Source organism: Mytilus trossulus, chromosome 8 (genome assembly GCF_036588685.1).
Source record: "Mytilus trossulus isolate FHL-02 chromosome 8, PNRI_Mtr1.1.1.hap1, whole genome shotgun sequence".
Taxonomy (NCBI): domain Eukaryota; kingdom Metazoa; phylum Mollusca; class Bivalvia; order Mytilida; family Mytilidae; genus Mytilus; species Mytilus trossulus.
The window spans coordinates 55456923-55479391 of record NC_086380.1 but is presented as its reverse complement, the minus strand read 5'-3'; the positions used below and the strand labels follow the sequence as shown (position 1 = coordinate 55479391).

Genomic DNA, 22469 nt, shown 5'->3' with positions numbered 1-22469 from the left:
GACACAGTTAACATTATAATTGGTTACATAATTGTTGCTTAATATAAACATTGCATTCATTTGAAAGAGTAATCTGTTAGCTATCCAAAACTGACACTTTTATAAATTTTCAAGCATTATTAAGAAAGTTACAGGATTTTAAAACTTGGGTGTTGGAGTCATAAAATCTTTGTATTGTACTACCTTTACTTAAGTTAGTTTGATAGGAACTTCTTGTAATAGATCATTGATATTTAATATGAAGTTTCATTGCTATTAGTTAATATCAGTTTGACTACCATCTTGAGGCTCTGCCCCTAAGTCATGGTCTAGTGTCTATGAATTAATAAGCAATTCTCAATGTAAATAGAGAAAAACTAGTTTGTCAAAAATGTTTAGAATGTGGGGATCTAGTGACCTACCTACTGTCCATTTACATCAAAATTGTTAGACTAATTCTTATAAGAGTTATTACCCTTAAATGAGAGATTATTACTTTTTAGCTCACCTGGCCCAAAGGGCCAATTGAGCTTTTCTCATCACTTGGCGTCCATCGTTCTGCGTCTGTACACTTTTACAAAAATCTTCTCCTCTGAAACTACTGGGCCAAATTTAACCAAACTTTGCCACAATCATCATTTGGGTATCTAGTTTAATAAATGTGTCCGGTGACCCGGCCAACCAACCAAGATGGCTGCCATGGCTAAAAATAGACCATAGGGGTAAAATGTAGATTTTGGCTTATATCTCTGAAACCAAAGCATTTAGAGCAAATCTGACATGGGGTAAAAATGTTTATCAGGTCAAGATCTATCTGCCCTGAAATATTCAGATGATTCGGACATTATGTTGTTAGGTTGCTGCCCTGAATTAGTAATTTTAAGGAAATTTGTCCGTATTTGGTTATTATCTTGAATATTATTATAGAAAGAGATAAACTGTAAACAGCAATAATGTTCAGCAAAGTAAGTTCTACATATAAGTCAACATGACCAAAATGATCAGTTGAACCCTTAAGGAGTTGTTGCCCTTTTATAGTCAATTTTTAACAATTTTTCGTAAATTTTTGTAATCTTTTACAAAATCTTTTCCTCTGAAACTACTAAGATGAATTAAACCAAAGTTGTAAACAATCATTATTAGGGTATGTAGTTGTGTCTGATGACCCCGCCCGCAAACCATGATGGCCGACATGGCTAATAATAGTACATAGGGTAAAATGCAGTTTTTGGAATACGATTGCTTTCAAGCAATCTGTAGACTTATACCGGTGGCTCAGAGCATTGCCCTTACGTCAATCGTTTTATTCTAAACGTTAAGGAACATCTCAGATTCTCATGATTGTGTTACTTTAAAAGGTAAAAACAAACAAAGGGATTGAACTTAAACAACTTTCCTATAATATTCTTTTCATAATCTTCATCTTTGATAATTCCCTTGACTTATATGCGTGTTTTTAACAACACGGAAAATCAGAATTAAGCAGTATTTATATTTAGTGTATTTATAAATTTAGAAACACGTCAAAGGGAATTCCCAGTTTTGATAAAAAGGGTGAGTTCTCTGAATTCCGATAAATCTATTTCTGTCATTTAAGAACTGAAGTTGAGTTTGTCTTATATGTTACCGTTATGAAACTGATATTTGAGATTGTACTTCCATAAATAATAGAGAACCATATAGGTCGTTTAATAAACATTAAATATACGTACTTGCTCCAGGGTTTGTTTTGGAAATTTTGCGCATGCGTATAGTTTTCTTGACTTCAAGGGGTTTTAGATTGAATGGTTGCTCTAGATTCCCCACTCAATTAATTAATTTATAACTTATGGGATCTTTTCTATGTATAAAATTGAGAATGTCTGCTATTGAGGGTTATTGTTGTTGCATAATTTTCAATCATATGCATCATTTAAATTAAAATAATTGTCGTCAACATCGAAGAACACCCCTTCAGGCGAAATGGAGTCTTCCATATTATCCTTTCGAGTTGTCTCCCTTCCCCGGAGTAACTTCCGTGAATTCTGAATCAAAGGCAACACGTCGAGTATTCATGATTAGCTCGCTCTGTCAATAAACGTTCATATTATATTAAAAACAATCGCAATTTAAACAGACAAATGTGCATTAGGAGTCATGATCACTGACCCAAAGGAAATTAAATATTTAAACAGTTAGGAATGGGGTTCCTCCCAAAATTAACGTAGGAAAATAGGTAATAGGATACGAAGTGAAATACCTTCTCTCACTCTGAGTCTCGATGACTGCTGTGGAAAATGAACTTGGAATTGATAGTACAAAAATAAAACACAATAGGCCTAATTACATTGTTCATACACTTTTTATTCAGGATTAGCTATTTTGTGACTATTTTACATGTGCAGTTGAATTAGTTTTGAAAATAATATTATCCAGCTACATGTTATACATGTGTCAATGAAACAATGGCAATCATATCCCTCAGAGCAATCTGCTCTTTGATTGGCTCATATGTCTAAACTCAAAGCATTTCGAGACAAACAAAATTGTTCATTAGGTCAAGATTTATCTGCCCTTAAATTTTCAGACCATTCAGGCATCCGGTTGTTGGGTTGCTGCCCCTGAATTGGTAATTTTTAGATTTTTTTTCAGCTTTTGGTTATTACCTTGAATATTATTATAGATAGAGATAAACTCTAAACAGCAATAATGTACAGCAAAGTAAGACCTACAAATAAGTCAACATGACCAAAATCGTCAATTGACCGCTTAAGGAGTTATTGCCCTTGATAATAAATTTTTAACAATTTTCTTAAATTTTGTAAATTTTTACAAAATAATTTCCACTGAAACTACTGGGCCAAGTTCATTATAGATAGAGATAATTGTAAGCATCAAGAATGTTCAGTAAAGTAAGATCTACAAACACATCACCATCACCAAAACACAATTTTTGTCATGAATCCATCTGTGTCCTTTGTTTAATTTGCCCATAGACCAAGGTGAGCTACACAGGCTTTTAAGAGCCTCTAGTTTTCTTTTTGTCTATTATCTTGAAAACTACAATAACATTAATAAATAGGGACAACTTTTAATAGCAAAAATTATCAGGAAAACAAAATCTACCAGTCAGTTAACATGGTCCTAATTGTCAAATGACTTCTTAAAGGAGTCATTGCCTTAACCCTTTAACCCCCAATCCCGCCTGTAGGCGTGATGGCGACAACCATTCTTTGTTGGTCCGTATGACCCTCCATACCTTTTTGGAACTGCCCCACCTGAATTGTCATGATAGCAGGGACTTTAATCAAGCAGTTTATGGTCCAAAAACTCTCCTCAGACGTCTGTTTATGAAAATATGACACTTTAAAAGCTGTTTATGGGTAAAAAATCGGAAAAACGTGAAAATTAAAGTAGCCAAAATCAGGTGGGGGTGGGCATCTTTTGATTGCCACTACGTGACTGGTAGTCACTGTAGGTATAAACTATTATCGTAAATGCATGCATAGGTGGTATAGGAACACAAAGAGGCATAATATGGCCAATAAGATAAGATGAGATAATTTTTATTAACCAATCATGGTGCCCAAAATTTGAGCTAAACAATCAAATGAATGAATTACAAAATAAAGCACAGAAAATGATTAGAATGATTAAAGTACATTTAGACAAACAAAAAACACATGAATACACATTTACACTAATTAATCTGATATAAACCAAGTTATTGACAAAACGTAGTTGTTATGGGTGCCACTGTGACCTGGAGAAATTACATAATTCTTTATAGTACTAGGTCTATGGGAGACAACTCCTGATCAATTTTATTTCCTATATAAATTATATATATATCTATATATATATTTTTCTTCTATATTTTTTTTTTTCAAACAACAATATTTTCTATAATTTTCTTTCCTTCTTCAAAAAGGGAGTGCAATAAATTTGAAGTAACAAACAAATCTGCAGATGAAAGAATCCAAACAAATTTCATTTCATCAGATAAACTTGAAATTTTTTTGAATTTAGAATTTAAATTAGATAGATGTTGAGATCGAGTATCTTTTAGAACAGGACATTTTAAAAGAAAATGTAGTTCGTCTTCAACTGCGTTCTTACATAGCTTACACTTTCTGTCTTCAGCTTTAATCCCAATATACCTCCCTCTTTCGATTTCAAGATCATGACAGCTAGTTCTAAATCATGTGATTATTTGCCTGTCTTTTTTTGAAATCATTTTTAAATATGGTTCAAGCATAAAAATATTTTTAAAATTTCTGTAAATTCTTAATTTATTGCCAGATTGTATATTAGAACACTTCCCAGAATTGCTTAACCAGCTTTCTTTAAATTTATTGCGAACCCTATTGAACCTTTCCATAGATTCACCTGAAAGTTACCTGTCCATTTAAACTTTTGACAGTTCTATTGTCCCATCTAACAAATACAACAGGTATTGTTCTCTGTGTAGTTTATACACCAGGACCTTTAAATTTCTTCCAAAAGAAATCTATCACTCATTGATTAATTTACCTGAGCAAAAAAAATATCTGCTTAATTGATGGAAATAACATGTTGACTATTAATATTAAAACTGTATATGAGTTTGAATGTATTATTTTCAAACTGTTGAATGTAAACACTGATTCAAACATTAATAAAAGTTGATTTCTGAAAAAAAATCAACATTATTCCTATTTCCCCAAAAAAATAATGATAAAAAACCCTAATAATGGTGAATTTATATATTAAGGCCTTCTTATTGCGAAACCTATCATAGTTTTCCACAGATTCACCTGCAAGTTACCTGTCCATTTAAACTTAAAAAAGTTCTATTGTCCCATCTAACAAATACAACAGGTTTTGTTCTCTGTATAGTTTATTCAACACTGATTAATTTACCTGAACAAAAAATTGAACTGTCAATGATGGAAATACATGTACAAATAAGTAATTATAAAACTGCATGTGATGTTGTATTTATTCAATCAATAACACATTTTCAATTTGTTTGATATAAACACTGATTTAAAAAATTAAAAGTTGATATCTGATCAAATTTCAACATTTTACCTATTAAAATTTGCTTGTTTTAGTCTGTTCACAAATAAAAACTTAAAATGATAATGTTTAAATAAAGGTCTTCATGAATGTATTCTTAATAACTGAAGAACCATGAAGAATATGCACATTCTTTGAAACATAAATGCATGCAGTACTTAAAAAAAATATCAGAAATAAACTTTATAATTAAATCAGTGCTTATGTTGAACAGATTGAATATATATTATTGATATAGAATAAATACTGTATTACTTGCAGTTTCTGTGAGTTTATACATGTATTTCAATCAACAAAGAAGATATTTTTTTGGTCAGGCAAATTAATCAATGAGTGATAGATTTCTCCTAGAAGAAATTTAAATGTCCAAGTGAATAAACTACACAGAGAACAATAGCTATTGTATTGATTCAATGGGACAGGTAAACTTGCAAAAGTTTAAATACCTTGGTAAAGAGCAGACAACTCAGTGGAAAACTTTCATTTGCTTCGCTATAACAGTATTCTATAACTAAACAAAAACTAAAAGATGCAAACTTTCATACGAACAAAACTTTTTTATTTTAAAACAAACTTTTTATGATTGCATCATTATCTATTTTGAACAGATTGAAAAAAAATATATATGTTTAATAAACACGAAATCACAGGGATTTTTTTCTTATGTGAAACATGTAATTTTTATCAGTTTAGCCGATAAACTTTTTACTCTGGTAGAATAATCAATGAGTGATATATTTCTCTTAGAAGACATTTAAATGTCCTGATGAATAAACTTCACAGAGAACAAAACCTGTTGTATTTGTTAGATGGGACAATAGAACTGCCAAAAGTTTAAATGGACATAGAATGAGATAGATTTATGGCTTCCCTTAGAATAATATTTGAAGGTTCAATATCTTTCATAAGATGGATCCAATATTTAACCATATTATTATTACATAATACAGTGTAGGGAGTGAACCTAGTTCTCCTCTACATGCCATATTTGATGTTTTTATATTAACTCAAGTGAAAATTTACAAAGCTTAGTATGAATTTTCTCTAGTACAAGATAATCAGTTTCTTTTGATATAAAGTTATCCAAATGTATTTGTTTCTTATGTGGTATATATAACCCCAAATTTCAGATCCATACAACAAGATTGGTCGGATTGTATGGTTATAGATGTGTAATAAAGTACTAGGTTTTGGGCTTTCCACTGAAAAGGTCTTCCTTAATTTGAAATATGCTTTCATTCCTTTGTTATAAAGTTCTTTCTTTGCTATTTGGAAACTCCCAGATGATGAAAAATTTATACCTAAGTATTTGTAGTTCTGTACACATTCTAAAGTTTGGTTTCCTAATGATATTTTAATATTTTTAAGTCTTCCTGATTTGTTAAATACAAGAACCTTGGTCTTTTTTGTGTTAACTGTCATTTTATAATCAACTGTAAATTTATTTAATTTGTTAACACAATTTTGAAGTCCTTGCTCTGATGATGATAAAAGAACTACATCATCAGCATACATTAAAATATTTAAGGGATGTGTATTTAATGGGATTGGGTCACATGTTTGATCAAAATAGGTTGGCAAATCATTTAAATATATATTAAAGAGACAGGGACTGAGATTATCCCCTATTCTTACTCCTATATTTGATTTAAAAATGTTTGTCCTGTGTTGGTCTATTTTTACACAAGTTTCTGTGTTTTCATACATACATTTTATAATGTCATAAAATTTTGTTCAAACACCTATACAAAAGGAAACTAGTCTGTAAAATCTAGGTCACCGTTTTGTCAAAAATCTGTAAAAACACACATTTAGGCAGACCTGACTTGACAATAATAATTCGCCAGCAAGACACATTTAAGTCCCATATACTCCCAGTTAGCATGAATGGACTGCAGTAAATATAGGGTAAGACTTGATTGACAGAGAAACACAGTCTGGTCAATGTTCACCTCTCAAGGTCGTTTTAAAATCGGAAAATAGACGGAAAATGACAATTTTTCAGTGGGGGTGGGTTCAAACCCACGAGAAAATCTTCCACCTTCCACCCCACCCCCACCCATTCAGAGCTCCAGATAAGCTGCGTATTTGCGTCATCACGCAATACAAATAATAAAAAAAAAACAATGCAATTGCCCAATGCAGGGTTCAATAACCAAAATAATTCAAAGAAATACCCAATTACATGCCAAAACCATGAGTTCTCAACCCTATTATTGGCTACCGTTTGCGTTATATACCCTTTACTGCTTTTTATGGTTGTCGCGTAAATCTATATTTATAATTGGAAATTTCCTTTCGTTCTAAAAATAGATCCCTGCATCAAGTAGCTGAAATGGGTCCCTGTTGGAGTTTTCTGTTGCTCAATAGGTACACATGTTTTTGAAAACAATTCAATCTTCTCAGCCTTTATCCAATTAGCGTGTGTCATGAAGTCATATTTTTTTTGCATTGCTCGGGATTTATCATAACATACATTGAATTAAAAGGAAAGTGAATGTCCGGTAAAAATATTTAATAGAAGCATGTTTTCTGCTTCTTTTGAAAAGCTGAGGCAAAGTTATGATGATAACAAGAATCAGCCAGTGTTTTTAGGAAGCGTCCATCGAACACACAGCGAAAGGCCAAATCAATTATGACATGAAATGCATGATCAAGCATCAGAAACCAAAAGTTCTTATAAAAGATAACTATACCCAGATTTATGTAAATTGAATAAAACAAAAACATTTAAGTATAATTAGAGTTATTATATAAAGGTATAAGACAAGTGCCTGTGACTACACATATCCGTTTTTGTGAGACAATACAAAACTGGCAGAAGGTTTGAAACGGACACAAATTAAACCTACAAATGCTCCTGAGTGAATTAACCAAATAAAACAGCTAGCAAATAACCCTAAGCCTAACCCTAAACCAAATAAAACAGCTAAACAAAGAAAGAAACATATTTAAGATTGAAAAAAAATCGGGGGTTGATATTGCCTAAATATTTAATATTGTGTTGATGAAAAAACCCAATACATTAAGGAGCTTGGTGGTAAAAATCCCAATTTGATATTAACATGAGGGGTGAATTGGAATTGATAATGCAATTAAAAAACTTTATCACCCAATTATATAAGAAAATGGTGGGTAAAAACCCAAATTTGTGAATTCTTATCTGGAGCTCTGTTTGGGGGTGGATGGCATAGGTGTCACCCATGCTATCCACCCCCAAATCTCAATATATAGTTTAATAGATGAGCATCAGTTACAGCATCAAGAGTCTGCTAATTTGAATATAATTTGCATATGATTGCAAATTTTCGAAAACGCCTGATTTTCCAAAAATCTCTTGGGGGCAAATGAGCTAAATGACAATATTTGCAATTTTTAGCTCACCTGGCCCAAGGAGTCTACATTGAATCAGTATTCATGTAACCTTTAATTTAACCCCCAAGCTAGAGATGTGTTACGAATGTATTATACCAGGCGTATTAAGCTATCAAAAGGAAAAAAAATGACAAAATTGAAAGTTACACGAGGGTAGACCATATTGTTGACTCACATACAGTTTCTTTCCACAAACAATCATTCTTTATAAACAGCTCAAAATGATAATGATTAACACATTTTTTTAAGCAATAATATTCAATCAAACAGAGCTAGAATATAAAATTCAGTTGCTGAGAAGCTATCTATATCTATTTATATGTATATAAATAAGAATATATGTGGTTTGAGTGCCAATGAGACTTCTCTCCATCCAAGTCACAATGTTTAAAAAGTAAACAATTATTGGTCAAAGTACGGCCTTCAACACAGAGCATTGGCCCACACCTAAGAGCAAGCTATAAAGGGCCCCCAAATGACAAGTGTAAAACCATGCAGACTGGAAAACCAACGGTCTAATCTATATAAAATACGAGAAACAAGAAACACTTATGAACCACACCAACAAATGACAACCACAGAACAACAGGCTCCTGACATAGGACAGGTGCATACAAATGCAGCGGGTTTAAACTTTAACAGGCGCCAAACTTCATGTTAATATTAGCTATAGGTTATATGACAGTTGGTTGTATTAGCTGATAAGGAGGTCATCTTGATGGTTAATTATATGGTGTCTTGACTACATTACACATGAAATGATGATACATAAACATATTATCCAGTCCATGTTGTTTGTCAGACTCTCAGACTAAGGAGTATTGAATATCCCCTTGCTAGCTTCCATCTTTTAATCTTAAAAATACTGTTTTGTTCATTCATCATGTTCATTGTCTAATAATTTTTGTCTAATTTGATATATATACATATATCATTGTATACATAATGTAATTATATTTATGACGTATTATGCCCTCTTGGTATGTATACAGTTGTTTGTTTTGTGTTTTGGAATAATACCATATTTCAACAACGAAAAATTACTCCTACAATTGACTTTAACAAAACAGCCAATCACAGTTGGGAAAAAATTATGTGTGTGAAAGAGGAAGAGAATATTTCATTCATACCATTTTTATATTTCAGTGTTGAATAAACACAAAGTTAAACTACAAAAGAATTACAAGATGTTTGTCCATGGTGTTGTCTCCAAAACAGACATAGCTGACCACCTGTATCAGTCTGATGTTTTAAGTACTGAAGAAAAAGAGGAAATTTGTAATTCTTCTCTCACTCAACAGGAAAGTAATAGACTTTTATACAACAAATTGATTCGCAAAGGTGGAGATGCATACACACACCTTCTTGAAGCTGTACGACACGGAGAATACCAGGATGTTGCTTCAGAAATGGAGAACACAGAATTGTCAGATCAAGAAATACAATTGTGTCAAATAGGTAATTATAGAAGATCCTGATTTACTTAGATGATTCCAACATATATCATAAAGTTTTCATTATAATTATAAACATCTGCCCGTTTTCTTATACATCAGAGCATATTGAGTATCTATTCAGAGGTGACATTTAAGGGGGAAGGGGACCGGCCCCTAACCCCCCCTTTTATGGTTGATTATTTAGGGAAACACTGAATCATGACTGGAGTGGGCCTCTCTCTCAGGCAGTCAGTGCCCCTCTCATTATATTAATCTCACACATAATATGCTAACAAAAAGTATACAATTCAAGGAAAAAAAGACACGTTTTCATCAATATATGTTTAACTGTAAAAGGAATGATCTAATTTTGGAAACAAACATATTGCTAAATCAGAAAAGAGAGAGGAACTATTAAAAAAACTGTTTTTTAATTATTGTCGAGCCTGTGACTTCTGTTGCAGAAAGCTTGAAACAGAGATAATGAGATAGTGATCCGGCAGTGGCGGCGTTAGCTAACTTCTTAAAAGCTTAATATTTTAGAAAGTAGAAGACCTGGATCCTTCCTACTTTGTATATAGATGCCTTATGTTACGAAGTTTCCGTCTGTCATATGTCCATTGTCCTTGTCCTCATTTTCATGGTTCAGTGACTACATTGTACTTGAAAAAAAAGTTAAGATTTTTTGGTATTCTTAATTTCTCTCTTAATATGAGTAATAGGATAACTATATTTGGTATGTGCGTTCCTTGCAAGATCCTCATGCCCGTCAACAGTTTTCACTTGACCTCTACCTCATTTCATGGATCAGTGAACAAGGTTAAGTGTTCGTGGTCAAGTCCATTTCTCAGATACTATAAGCAATAGGTCTACTATTATTTGGTGTATGGAATGATTGTACGGTGTGCATGTCCAACTGGCAGGTGTCATCTGACCTTGACCTCATTTTCATGGTTCAGTGGTTAAAGATAAGTTTTTGTGTTTTGGTCTGTTTTTCTAACACTGTATACAATAGGTCAACTATAGCATGTATACATGTATTTGGTGTATGAAAATATTGTACGATGTACATGTCAGTTTGGCATGTTTTATTTTACCTCGACCTCATTTAAAGTTTCATTGCTCAATGTTAAGTTTTTGTTTTTTGGTCTGTTTTTCTTGTACTTTAAGCAATAGGTCAACTATATATGGTGTATGGAATGATTGTAAGGTGTATATGACTGTCTGGAAATTATCATCTGACCATGACCTCATTTTCATGGTTCATTGGTCAATCTTAAGTTTTCCTGGTTAAGTTTGTTTCTTAGATACTGTATGCAATAAGTCAACTCTTTAAAGCATGTTATGATTGTAAGGTGTACATGTCTGTCTGGCAGGGTACATCTGACCTTGACCTCATTTTCATGGTTCATTGATCAATGTTTTCCTGGTTAAGTTTGTTTCTTAGATACTATGTGCGATAGGTCTACTATATATTTAAAGCATATTTGGTGTATGAAATGATTTCAAGGTGTACATGTATTTCCAGTTTGGTTTATCTGACCTTGACCTCATTTTCTTGGATCTTATTAAGTTTATCATGTTTATGTGATAGTTGTAGTTGAGCTTTATATTTAGGACTATCAACATAAATTCAATGGTAAGTAAAGAAGGCCAGTCATTTCAGCGTGTGCACTCTTGTATTTAAAATTTTCTAGAAAGTCTGTTTAAAATCAAGGACAAATAATTATATTGAATTTGAAAGGACAAGTTATGTGTTTATACCCCCACTTTAAAAAACAGTGGGTGTATACTGTTTTACCTCTGTCTGTCCATCCGTCTTTGCATCCATCTGTCAGTCTGCCGTCTGTCCCATAAATATTTTTCGTCGCATCTTTTCTCAGGAACTACATTACAAGGATTTCTGAAATTTGGTTTCAGGGTTTATATGAGTCAGCTATACCGTGTGATGCGTTTTCAGATTCAAGAACTTCCTGTTTACCTTATACTTTTAGCGGGGCGGGGGTATCATTAACAGTAGCTCACAGATTCACTTGGTTTTTTTTTCCAAAAAAATAAGGCCAGTGACCCCTTATTTTATTTGATATTTCGAAGGTATTTTGAAAAATTTCAAAAAATTCTATTGTTTGATGTTTCCTCAATAAATAGAATTAATTTGCACCAATATTACACTTATAAAATAACTGTGATTTCCTAAATTTCAATGTATTTTAACGAAAAATATGGTCCCTTGTTAAACTTCCAGTTTTCATACTAAATTTTGAAAGTTCATTGACAAAGAAGTCTTACAGAAGATTAAGAAAAATCTATTGGCCAATATTTAGACACCCCATCTTCTTTAACTGCTAATATTAGTAATTTATTAATTCTTTTATCATTTTCGTCAGTTGTGTTCAATTTGTTAAATCTTCAATTTTGTAAAATTATTGATAAAAAAAATGACTTGAGATATAAATATTGTTTTTTCTTTACCTTTATGACAAAATTATGTTGTACAATGTTGGGTTTAAGTTATAGAAATATTTAGACTATGAAACATCTAGGCAGTTTGTCTTGTTGCAGGAATGAAGAAACTCAAAGACAGACATGAGAAAAAAGGTAACCATATAATATATAGTTCACTGAACTTCATAAAAGACTGAAAGATGTATATTTTTTCAAATTGATGTTAATTGTCTTTTATAGCAGTTTTACCCTTAGTGTGATAATCTACAGCTATTTTATAGCAGTTTTACCCTTAGTGTGATAATCTACAGCTATTTTGAGTCACCTACTGACGAAGTCGAAGGGGACTTAAAGTTTGCACTCCATCTGTCTGATGTCTGTCTGTCTGTCTGTCTGTCTGTCTGTCTGTCTGTCTGTCTGTCCGTCAAATCAGTTTTCCACACTTTTTTCATAGTGCTTGAAGATATTTTTTGATAATTGGTATATTATAGTTTTATCATGACAAGTTACAGATCCAAGTTTGAATTTTGTTCAGGTCTGATGATTTTGTGCAGAGCAATAATGGTCCTTGGAAAAAATTCACTTAAATAATCAGTTTTTGTCTCGCCTTGACGGAGTCAAAAAGCGAGACATAAGTATGCTGTTTTCGGCGACAGAGGCATCAACAATGTATTAGTTTGTGATTAGGTCTAGTTTATGGTGAACCACTACTGTTAGGTCAATGATATTTGGTATACAGTTGTATTATCATTGGCACATCTTATTGCCATGGAAATTATTTGGCCCTGCCCCCTTAGTCATGGTATGTTGACTTTGAAACTTTTGTTTAGTTTACATGTATTAGTTTGTGATTAGGTCAGTGTATGGAGAACCCCTTGTGGAAGGTCAATGCTATTTGGTATGCAGTTGAATTTATAAGCATTGGCATATCTCATTGCAATGGAGATTGTTTGGTCCCGCCCCATCAGTCATGGTCTATTGACTTTAGAACTTTTACTTATAAAAAATAAGAAGTGGTGTGATTGCCTATGAGGCAACTCTTCACAAGAGACCAAATGACATAGAAATTAACAACTATAGGTCACCACACGGCCTTCAACAATGAGCAAAGCCCATACCGCATAGTCAGCTATAGGAGGCCTTCAAATGACAAATGTAAAACAATTCAAACGAGAAAACTAACGACCTAATTTATGTACAAAAAATTGAACGGAAAACAAATATGTAACACAGCATTAAACGACAACCACTGTATAGTTTACATGTATAAGTTTGTGATAAGTTCTGTTCAAAGGGAACCATTAGTTGTAGGCCAATGTTAATTGGTAAACAGTTGATTAAGCATTCGTACATCTCATTTTTAATGAGAAAATTTGGCCGCGCCCCCTCATGCATGGTCTATTAACTTTTAAACTTTTACTTAGTTTACATGTCTTAGTTTGTGGTTAGATCAGTTTAAGATGAACCGCTACTGTTAAGTCAATGATATTTGGTATGCAAATTTATTGGCATTGATATTTGGTATGCAAATTCATTGGCATTTGCAAGTCTTGTTTCCATGGAGATTATAAAGCCCCACCCTCTCATCATGGTTCATTGACTTTGAAACTTTTACATGTATGGTTTGCAAGTTAATGTTTGTGTTTAGTTTTGTTTAAAGGGAAGGACTTATAAGTCAATGGTATTTGGTATGTAGTTGTATTAGCATAATGGCACATTTCATTTCTATGGAGATTGTTTAGCCATGTACCTTAAGTCATGGTTCATTGACTTTGAATATTTGCATAACTTAAATGATAAAGTATTACTATGTTAATTAGGGCCCCGCCTTTAGGCGGGTCGCCCTATATTGATCAGTCTGTCCGTCCGTCCGTAACACTTTAACTGTGTGTCCGCTCCATATCTATAGAAACATTATGATTTCATACTTTATACTTTACATGTTTATTAACCACCACCAGAGGGCGTGTCATGATGTATGTACAACTTCCTATGTCAAAGGTCAAGGTAAAAAAACTTTGGTTTCAGTTGACAACCCTGTGTCCTGTGGTGAAGATCGTGTCCGCTCTATATCTTGGGAACCGTTATGATTTCAAAGTTTATACTTGACATCCATTTTAACCAACACCAGAGGGTGTGTCATGATGTATGTACAACTTCCTAGGTCAAAGGTCAAGGTCAAAAACTTTGGTTTCAGTTGACAACCCGTGTCCTGTGGTGAAGATCGTGTCCGCTCCATATCCAGATAACCGTTATGATTTCAAAGTTTATACTTGACATCCATTTTAACCACCACCAGAGGGCGTGTCATGATGTATGTACAACTTCCTAGGTCAAAGGTCAAGGTAAAAAAAACTTTGGTTTCAGTTGACAACCCTGTGTCCTGTGGTGAAGATCGTGTCCGCTCTATTTCTTGAGAACCGTTATGATTTCAAATATTATACTTGACATCCATTTTAACCAACACCAGAGGGTGTGTCATGATGTATGTACAACTTCCTAGGTCAAAGGTCTGTCTGTTGGTCTGTCCATCGCTAACAAATTTGATCCACACTATATTTTGAGAGGACAGCTGTTATTATTTCATACTTTATACCTGACAAACATTTTCAACTTAACATATATATTAACCAACACCAGAGAATGTGTCATAATGTATGCATCCTAGGTCAAAGGTCAGTCCGTCGGTCTGTCCATCCGTTCGTTGTTCTTGACAAATTGTGTTCGCTCTTAGAATAAAATCACACATGAGACTATGTAATAACTTCAAATAATGCTTCATATCAGATTATCCATACAACTTATTTACCCCACGTTATTGAAAGCGGGGCCCACAGAGATGGCTCCCATCTCAATGGTATCTAGTTTCTTCAAATTTGCATTATCAAAATTACAAATAGGCGAGACATATCTCTGTGTTAACAGTTTATTTTGTTTTTGGTCATGCCTGAAGATATTGACTTGATATTTGTTATATAGTTTACAACATGACAACTTCTGGATAAAGTAGCATTTTGTATCAGTACAATAGATATAGGAAGATGTGGTAATGAGACAACTCTCCATCCAAATAACAATTTATAAAAGTAAACCATTATAGGTCAAGGTACGGCCTTCAACACGGAGCCTTGGCTCACACCAACCAGCAAGCTATAAAGGGCCCCAAAAATAAGAATTGTAAAACCATTGAAACGGGAAAAACCAACAGTCTAATCTATATAAAAATGAGAAACGAGAAAAACATATGAACTATACATAAACAAACAACAACTACTGTACATCAGATCCCAACTTAGGACAGGTGGAAACATTTGCAGCGGTATTAAACGTTTAATTGGTACCAAACCTTCTCCCTTTTCTGAAACAATAGTATAACATCACAACATAGAAAAACACATTATAGAATATTAATTGGAAGGCTTAACTCTATAAAATAAACGCAAATTAACACACAATGAACGAATCAATTTGAATGCAAATTCATAGTTATTAAAATTTATAAGGGATGAATAATTAAGGTCAAAAGTAAATAAACAGTTTACACAAAGTTAAAGTAAGAAACCACTCTGAAATATTAAACAATTTATAGAAAATCATCACTTTTGAAACCTGGTATATATGATGAGTTTATATCCTACACAGGTAAATAAAAAATAATTTTGTCATTACGTATACTTGATCGTCTGTGTGTTTAAATCTTTCGTTTAGGAATACCAAGAAAAAAAACTATACAATAAGTGCTAGATAAAACTCCCTGTACAGGTACAAGAACAGTATTTAAGGAGAAATTAAATAATTTTGATCTTCATAGTACGTCGTGAAGAAGTGAAAATTGGTAGGAGTTCCAAATATTCCAAGCTTGTATATAGACAAGATACATATTAACATAAATTAACAAAAAGCATTACAAATAGTATCAACAGGTCAAATTAACAAGGAAGTACGGTTTGAGAGTACTCGCAGTTACTGACAGCTAGTTAAAAGCCAAAACAATTAATAATAAAAAATCATGCATCAGAGACTAAAATCAACTAAAACACATCCCAGGGATTTAGTATTTTAACGTCATGAACAGCCAAAGAAGACATGACTTGTGCAATGCCAAAAATAAATGTATCGACTGGTAGTAGGAGAGTCAGGATTAAAAATAAAAATGAAAATGTGTGAATTTTAACCGTTAGGGGACTATGTATTGCCATAACATTTCTTGACATGTGCAGTTATCTTAGACACTACTTGGGCCTGTCAACAAATTATTCAATAATGATTGATTTATCAGGTGATACATTTAAGTGCACTCTTTTAAGTATATATTAGGCCATGTTTTTTTGGTGTAAGGAAAAACTTATTCATAATTTTTAATACATGTAATAGGAAAAAAGAATATGTGGTAAGATTGCCAATGAGAAAACTGTCCGCCAGAGACCAAATGACGTAAAAGTTAGCAAATATAGGTCAACATACATCCTTCAACAATGAGCAAAATTCATACTTCAAAGTAAGCTATTAAAGGCACTGAAATGACAAATGTGGCACAATTCTAACCAGACAACAAACAACACGATTTATTTATGAAATATAATACACAACAAAAAATTACAATCACTGAATTACAGATTTGGGGCATGAACATACATAATGTGGCAAGGTTAAACATGTGTACCGGTGTGAAACCCTCCCCTAACTTGGGGCAGTGATGTAACAGTACACCAAAAGTACAAATTATAAAAATCAGTTAAAAGGGCTTATCTTCTTATTTCTATTAACTCATCAGATCGATACAAAACACAAAAGACAATAATATTAAAGTTCAAATCTGAGAGTACCATGTTCATAATATGTTGTTTTTATATTTGTAGATATTCTGATGTATCACGATGACATTATTCCTAAAAATATACTTGGTAAGTCTATTGATGTAGAACATTAATCCTATAAAAAGGCATCTTTAGTACATATAACTGGAAAATACATATGTTTTGATTGATAGGGCTCGTATCAAGAAAAAAATCGCTTTATACTTTTCGTTTTGTCTGTCCTTCTATAAACTTTTTTAAATGCAATTATTCCAAAAGTTATAGTCAAAGATAGATACAAACTTGTTGAATTGTTGTCCATTATGAGGGGCCTGATGGGGGGGGTCTCATCACGATTCACAAGTTGATTTTTTTGTCAATCACGATTCACAGAAAATCAATTTCCATGATCACGGATCACGAAAATATAAAAAAGTAATAAATCTGTAGAAAAACGGATCACGATAGCGAAAATGCGCCGATCACAAAGAATGAAAATAACCCATCAGACCCCTCCATTATATGTAGACTGTTTTATGTTATAAATACAAAATTTTGAGGAACATCTTTCAAGCTACCATTTAATTGATAAGTATATTGTGCTATTCTAAATTGGTTCTGAGAGTCAAAATTATCTGTTGGCTGCCATTTTCAGTTTTTTTAATTTGCTTCTTAAGGATAACTTGGAATTTTGCATTAATTTCTGGTGTAAGAATTCATTTGTTGGCCTCAATTTTCAAGAATACTACCAAAATATGTTCACCTTCAAAGTTATCTGAATTAAAAACAGGGCCTCGGTGGATAAGTGGTCTAAGTAGTTCAACTACTGTATTACTAGCCTTTTAACACTGAGGTTGTAAGTTTGAACCTTGCACATGGCAGATGTGCTTTACTCTAATATAACATGTCTAAATTGACTAGGATTGTCAGATTTCCTGTCGAAGGTCAAATTTTTCTCTCTGAGCACTCCAGTTGCCTCCACTTATAAAACCTGACCACCACGAAATATCCAAAAGTGCTGTAAGAGGAGTTAAACTACTAACCAATTATCAAATAATTTAAAAAAAACAATTATAATATAAAAAGGTAGATTATGATGTCATGAATTGATATTTGATATTATCATCTTAAGTTTTAAAAATATTTTATTAAAACACTGAATAAAACAAAATATGGTGCTTCAAAACACACAAAACACATGAACATGATGAAACTAGATGTCACATACTTTATTTTTGTATTATTACACCTTGAAATTTGAACTTTTAATATAAAGTTAATTTATTTTAATTTCATTTTTTTTGCAGAGCAGTTCGAAAAACGCTTGGAACAGTGGAAAAAGGATGATCAACAGTTTGTTAGTATTGAAGCAGAGAAACATGTCATGCAAAAAGTTTTGACACAAAGTTCAGTTACCCTGGTTGGAAATTCTGGCACTGGAAAAAGTTTTCTTTCTAAACACATTGCCTTGATAATGAAGAAACATGGCTATACTGTAATTCCATGTAGTAAACCAGAAGATATTGGAAAATGGTTTAAACATGGGAGGAAAACTTTGTTTGTCTTTGATGACGTCTGTGGCCGATATACTCTTAATATACCAATTTACACTGACTGGAAACAAAGACTTGATCACATAAAACCTCTTCTTGAAGACAAATGTTGTAAAATCATCTCTACATGTAGATTGGAGGTTTACAAAGATGAAGTATTTAGCAACCTCTCTATTTTCAAAATGTGTAACATTGATTTAAGTTCAACAGAATTCAAACTTAGTGCTGCTGAAAAATGTGCTTTAGCTGAAGTTTACTTTCAGGAAAACACTGATGAAGTAAAGGAATTGTCAGAAAAATATGACTTTTTCCCACTTTTATGTAGCTTATATCATAAACAGAACCTCAAGAAGAATGTAAGCATTACCTCTTTTTTTAGCAATCCTTTTGAAGTTTTCAAAGATCAACTTGAACAAATGTACGGAGAAAGTGATGCTGGTAAGATGCAGTATTGTAGCTTAGTCCTTTGTGTAATGTTTAACAACACATTAACAGAAGAAAACTTGTCACCAAAAGATAAGAAGATAGGAGCAATGATAGAAGATTTACTAGAAGAATGTGAACTGAATAAAGGAACACCTATTAAACGTTTAAGGAAATCCCTGGAAACACTTGAAGGTACTTATGTGGTCAAGGAGGGTACTACATACAAAATAATCCATGATAAGTTGTTTGATTTCCTGGCCAAATACTTTGGGGAGAAGATGATTCAGATTTTTATTGATCATGCTAATACTGATTTTATTAAGGAGCGATTTCTTTGGAAGATAACAAATAACATGGGCCCAGAAATAGAGTTTGTAATAGGAATACCTGATAAACATATAAATAGATATATAGAAAGATTGATGAAAGACTGGGAGAATGGTTATGTACACAGTGTATGTCATAACAGAAACATGAATTCTACAACATTTACTGAAATCTTGGTAACTCATTTAAACGAACTTGATCTATCAAAACAGGAAGAACTTGTTTGTACTAAAGATATTCACAGTAAAGATATAGCACTAGGAGGAAGTTGTTATATGGGTACTATTGACCTTGTCAAATGGTTGATAAGTAGGAACAGTGACATTAATTATTGTAGAGAGGATGGTTGGATTCCTTTATTATGGGCAAGTCAGGAAGGACATGTTAATGTTGTTAAAGAACTGTTACAACATTCAGCTGATGTCAATAAGTGTAACAATAATGGTACATCACCTCTGTATATAGCAAGTCATAATGGACATGTGGATGTTGTTAAAGAACTGTTACAGCATTCAGCTGATGTTAATAAGTGTGACAATAAAGGTGTATCACCTCTGTATGTAGCAATTTATAAGGGACATGTTGATGTTGTTAAAGAACTGTTACAACATTCAGCTGATGTCAATAAGTGTAACAATAATGGTATATCACCTCTAAATATAGCAAGTGAGAAAGGACATGTTAATGTTGTTAAAGAACTGTTACAACATTCAGCTGATGTTAATAAATGTGACAATAATGATGTATCACCTCTAAATATAGCAAGTGAGAAAGGACATGTTAATGTTGTTAAAGAACTGTTACAACATTCAGCTGATGTCAATAAATGTAAGAATGATGGCACCCCACCATTACAGATTGCTTGTTACAACAACAGGATAGAGGTTGTACGTGAACTTCTTCAGTGTGATGATGTTGATATTGATCTTTGTGATGATGATGGATGTTCCTCACTTTATTGGGCAAGTGAGAATGGACATGTTGATGTTGTTAAAGAACTGTTACAACATTCAGCTGATGTCAATAAGTGTACCAATGATGATCATGATGATGCATCACCTCTGTATATAGCAAGTTATAAGGGACATGTTGATGTTGTTAAAGTACTGTTACAACATTCAGCTGATGTCAATAAATGTAGTAATGATGGCACCCCACCATTACAGATTGCTTGTTATAACAACATGATAGAGGTTGTACGTGAACTTCTTCAGTGTGATGATGTTGATATTGATCTCTGTGATGATGATGGGCGTTCCTCACTTTATATAGCAAGTCATTATGGACATGTTGATGTTGTTAAAGTACTGTTACAACATTCAGCTGATGTCAATAAATGTAGTAATGATGGCACCCCACCATTACAGATTGCTTGTTATAACAACATGATAGAGGTTGTACGTGAACTTCTTCAGTGTGATGATGTTGATATTGATCTCTGTGATGATGATGGATGTTCCTCACTTTATATAGCAAGTCAGGAAGGACATGTTGATGTTGTTAAAGATCTGTTACAGCATTCAGCTGATGTTAATAAGTGTGACATTAATGGTAAGAATTCTCTTAATGTAGCACAGGAGCAAGGACATATAGAAATAGAATCATTGTTAAAAGGAAAAGGAATAAATCAACATTGATGTCAAACTGATCAATGCTAGTGGAGGATATTTTCTTATTGTTTGTATTTGGACAAATTCATACATTATAATTCATTTATTCAAAACCTCATATAGCTGACATTAGTTTATAGTTTGAAGTATCGGCACTAGTCAATACTTCTATTAACATTTAGCTGTGTTTTTGTAAATCTTTATTGTTAGGTTGATGTCTGTATTAACAAATCTCTTTTTAAGCATATATGCATATCTTGTTTTTCTGAACAATTGGTAAACTTTTACTGAAAATACTGTTAAATTAGATAAGGTAACTAACTATTGGCTTGTTTTTCAATTAACATGATTAAAAAAATACAGCAAATTATTGGGAAGTGAAAGCATTTCAAGATAGACCAGCAGTATGCAAGATAGTTGTATACCCTCTATAAACAGTGATGGATGGATATGCCAAAAACAATTATATAGATACATCACAAAGGTTATATTGGAAAAAAATGAAGACGAAAAAATATTGTATTTATATATATGTGAATGTCCTCATTATAATCTGTTGAAAAAATAGTTCTATCATTGTCTATAATACCATTTGTAAAATTGTCAAAATGTTAAACTCAAATGCCAATTTCAACTTGTCTTTTTATTCAAGAAAACCTAAAGGTATTAAAAATTATTGGAATGTACATGATAAAATTGAGAAAAGAAATGGGGAATGTGTCAAAGCGACAACAACCCGACCGATGATGTATATATTAATGTCTTGAAAACTCTCTATTTAGTACAGATATGTTTATATGTAACCCATTAAGAATATTTGCGTGTTAATATTATATATTCATGATATTATCTGTTTTATTACTGCATGTTTGCACACATGCTTATGGCTCTGGATTGGCTGTAACTAAAGATCATAACATTTAGTTGATTATATTCATATTTGTTTATGATTGTCAACAACATGACTGTCTATTATGAAAAATCATCGTATTAAACTACTCTAATCTTCATTAGCTATTTAATTGGAATAAAGATATCTTATCTTATCTTAATATCTTGTACATACAAAAGCAGATGGTTTACAATGTCTTTTTTACTTCTGAGTTTATATCTCCCTGATTATAAGTACTAGGATCAATAGTGCTGAAAGTGGCGTTAAACACCAATCAATCAAATTACATCTCCATGATTATAAGTACTAGGATCAATAGCGCTGAAAGTGGCGTTAAACACCAATCAAATCATATCTCCATGACTATAAGTACTAAGATCAATAGTGCTGAAAGTGGCGTTAAACACCAATCAAATCAAATCATATCTCCATGACTATAAGTACTAGGATCAATAGTGCTGTAAGTGGCGTTAAACACCAATCAATCAAATCATATCTCCATGACTATAAGTACTAGGATCAATAGCGCTGACAGTGGCGTTAAACACCAATCAAATCAAATCATATCTCCGTGATTATAAGTACTAGGA

At 32.6% G+C, this 22469-nt stretch overlaps 2 protein-coding genes across 2 annotated transcripts in view; both read left to right on the top strand.

The window, feature by feature from the left end:
* The window catches only part of LOC134727779 (uncharacterized), a 437528-nt gene extending 415531 nt beyond the window's left edge, over positions 1–21997 (top strand). The window contains exon 12 of the mRNA XM_063592166.1: positions 20950–21997. The gene's annotated coding sequence lies outside the window, so the exon portion shown is untranslated. The remainder of the gene's footprint in view (positions 1–20949) is intronic.
* LOC134727777 (uncharacterized) overlaps positions 1–22469 on the top strand; it is a 281854-nt gene that overhangs the window by 16993 nt on the left and 242392 nt on the right. The window contains exon 2 of the mRNA XM_063592165.1: positions 9541–9852. Coding sequence (XP_063448235.1) covers positions 9541–9852 — 312 coding nt within the window. The remainder of the gene's footprint in view (positions 1–9540; positions 9853–22469) is intronic.